General features: G+C 52.0%; 1 protein-coding gene across 1 annotated transcript; it reads left to right on the top strand.

Annotated features, from left to right (window-relative positions):
* Positions 1 to 602: 602 nt before the first annotated feature.
* ENH_00011290 (hypothetical protein) lies at positions 603 to 3505 on the top strand (the record flags this gene model as incomplete). The annotated part of the gene is made up of 7 exons (XM_013578886.1): positions 603 to 875; positions 994 to 1626; positions 1787 to 1871; positions 2073 to 2143; positions 2299 to 2382; positions 2476 to 2548; positions 2935 to 3505. Coding segments are annotated over 7 exons (1790 nt in total), but the record flags the coding sequence as incomplete, so codon positions are not given.

Genomic DNA, 3505 nt, shown 5'->3' on the forward strand with positions numbered 1-3505 from the left:
GATAGTACCGAGCTACGCTGCACAGAACTCATTGTGCTAAGCCGCTCGCAAGTCTGCACGCCCACGACTCCTGTGCAGGGGTGCGTCTGGATACGTTACTCTAGGGGATTCCTGTGGGACATTAAAGCATTTGTAATACTACATGAAAATCCTGAGAATCCGCTGAGTAACTGAGGGTAACGAACGCCGCAGTTTTCAGAAAAACAGCAGCCATACCATGCCACTGGGGACTACTCTACGCAGGGGACACCTTTCCGTTCACGCCTCGCGTCATCAGCGAGTAGCTAGGCAGCAACGCAATGAAAAATTTCTTCTGCCACTGTAATCTGGCCAATAATGCGTTCCCAGAGTAAGACAAGGACGGCCCTCCTACCCCAGATGCCCGTCGATTTTGTGTTCGTTTAGAGCGCTTGGGCAGGCAAGGCCCGTACTGTATTTCTTCTTGATTAAAAATTTAAAAATAGCCAACATCTACAACACCACGTCCCCTCTGAATAAGTCTGGGCAGGCTCGGCTCCGTTCCAACTCCTCAATTCAAGCCATTTGTTACGGGGCCACGCACTCCAGGGTTCTGACTCCTTTGAGCTCCTTAATTGGCACTCATGGGGGAGGAATTGCATTATGAGTGGTCCACCAGCCCGACAAATAATCGGGACTCAGGTTTACTCCCTCAGGCTACTCGGCCTATTTCAGGGTGTGGCTTGTCAGCAGTAGGGGTGTATTGGAAGCGTTCCACAGCACTAAAGCTGCTAGTTTACTCCACCATCGTACTTTTGGTGGCTCTCTGCGCTCGACATCTATTTAAACGCCGTTCGAATCCTGGGAGGAGGATTGGGGATGCCGACTTGGATGGCGACACTTCCTCGCTCTCCTCGGTAGGTGTAGGAAATCTGCACTTCGAATGTATCTGAGCCAACAGTCTTACGCCATGTGTAGTTTCTGTCTCATCCTTGTGCTCCACTTCAAGCGTGAGCTTTTTGGCGCGTCACTCAGGACGCTGATGAAAACACTCCATGTGGTGACCTGAGGAATAACAACCGTCGAACATCGCCCGGCGTCCACGACGAGTCTCCTCCCCAGTTAGATGCAGCAAGCACTCAAGCACCAGGAACAGGAGCAGCAGAGGAAGGCGTCAGCAGCAGCTGTGAAGACGAAGCATCTGGCGATGCCGCGGCAGCAGTTCCAGAAGCAGCAGGAGATGACGAGGATGACGACTCCAACAGCAACTGCAGCACTCCTCTTTATGACATTGTATGCAGTGGTCGAGGTAGGACCAGTAACGATGGCGAGAGCACAAGCGCCGAGCCGCAAGGTGCCCAGGCAGCTCCTGGAAGGGAATCTGTGGAACGTAAAATGGATAGGCTTGGGCGTGCGAGATGGGTAGGACCACTGGCTGGCCTCTTGGAATCTGCTGGCAAGAAAATATCTCGCACAGCACCAAAGTCTGCTGTGGCAGCAAGCCCAGCAACAGCAGGAATAGCTGGTGAGACTGCTACCAGGAGCTCAGAAGCACCTCAACCTGAGGGCGAGTGGCGTTTTAACGCGAAGTTGGCCGTAGGGGATTCGAAGTCGCCCCACTACAAAGATTTGCGAAAACCTTATGACTTTCCGAACCTCAAGGCACACGTAGGTCCACAATATAGCAACAACAACAAAACCATCAGCATGGTTCCTTTGCACGCCGACCTTCCCGGAATTCAGTGGGTGTTGTTTAATTTGTGGTTGCTTAGTGCTGCTCCAGCAGCCCCCTAGATGCGGTGCATGTCTCGTGCATTGCTCACTTCAGAACTATGCCGAGCTACGAAAAGTACTACTGAAGCTTGCGGAATCCATGGGTAACCTCTGCTCTCCCCATAGCGAACCGTTTTGCGGTAAGATACAAGAGGCAGTCACCGATTCTGCTCGATTCAATGCTAAGCAACAGCTGCAGTAGCACCGGCAGCACCTGTATGAGTCAATGCAGATAAGCATGCTCCGAAATTTCCGCACACAGAGTTCTCCTTGAACTGTGGCTCGCATGCTTGACGTTAACTTTTATTGCCCTCTCTTGCGTATATTGGGGGTCCCTGCAGCTACGGTCAAGGCGGACTGTGATATATGCGGCGTTGGTACAGTGACTTTCTATATTCAGTTTGAGGAGGAAGTAAGTAGCTTGCTGATTACTCAACTCACGCCCTGTTTTTGCGTGCAAGGACCAGTAGGGAGGTAAACAGCAATTTGGAGAGATGAACGTCAGGTTATAGATCAACGTCTGGAGCAGTGCCAGCTGTGTCTGGCGTTTCTGCGATTTCCCTGCAGGAAATGAAATCTCAAAGCTCCTTAGCACAATTGAAGGGGAAGATATTTTCAAATAACCCGTTTAGCAAACGGTTTCCTGAGAGGGTTAGTCTTCGAGTCCTCGTGCGGCAATGGGGCGCTTAGCTACAGCTGGGACCATTGGCAAAGCGTTGTTGTGGGGTGGTTATGGCATTGCAGTTTACCCGCGATTTGTTGGCACTAACGGAAGAGCTGATCCTCACGGTTTCAGATCGTGCGCAAAAGACAAAATGTAGGTGGACCTGAAGCTTCAACCAGAGGGAAAGCAAACAGACCGTTTTGGTGTTTCGTGCTGCAGCAGTTGCATTTGTGCCAGCTGCAGAAAATGGAAAAGTCATTCGACTTTCAAGCATGCTGCTGAGTCTACAGCAATGTAGGCCTGACTTGTTGGTGCTGCAGTTCCAAAGCGGAAAGCAGGTCGACTTTCTACAGTGCTAGAAAAGCAGGCTGGTGGATCCAGCCTAGGTAAAGTTTCTTTGAAGATATTTGGTGATCCTTCAGCTTATCCTTTTGTTCGCTGTTGCTTCGCTGACTTTCGCTGCTGCCTTTTGAACTCTCCATTGACGCCTCGTCTAAAGCTAGCACGCAGTGCAAGAGATTTTGTCCAATATGACGCAGGGATCAAACCAGATGCGGAGGGTGGCGCCGACCGCGACGGAGAACAAGGGGAGCGGAAGACAGATGCACCAATTCAAGCAGGCAGTCGTGCCGGCGGCTCTTCTGCGAACGAGCTCGTTGGCCCAATGCGAACTGCTCAGGCGACAGTTGGAGACGCTGCAACAGCAGCTGCTTCAGACGTAGCAACTCCAGGAACCAGCAGATGCACCAAGAGTGAAGCGTCGGAAGCGGCAGGCTCTCCCAAAGGAGTTCCCAATTCCTCGAGTAAACGGCATTTTGAAAAGTTGTTGCAGGGAGTGTCATGGTTTGGAGGCGAAAAATCCACAAGCGTGTCAGGTGAAGCACCTGCGAAAGCTAGCGTTGGCAGTGAAAGCAAACAGACCGGTTGGACGCCTGCTCCCGTAGCAGCTGCATCGGCAACAGGCGCACATGGTGAAGGTCGGGCCGACGAGGCTCCCGAAGACTTGTCTGAGGACGAAATGGTTCGCCCGCATCGAGGAGCGCAAACAGCAGAGTCAAAGCCAACACAAGACGGGCGCTCTGGGGATGATTCGAGCAGTGTTCATCTTCA

Source organism: Eimeria necatrix, genomic scaffold, assembly GCF_000499385.1.
Source record: "Eimeria necatrix Houghton genomic scaffold, Enh_scaff1349, whole genome shotgun sequence".
In the NCBI taxonomy this organism is placed as follows: domain Eukaryota; phylum Apicomplexa; class Conoidasida; order Eucoccidiorida; family Eimeriidae; genus Eimeria; species Eimeria necatrix.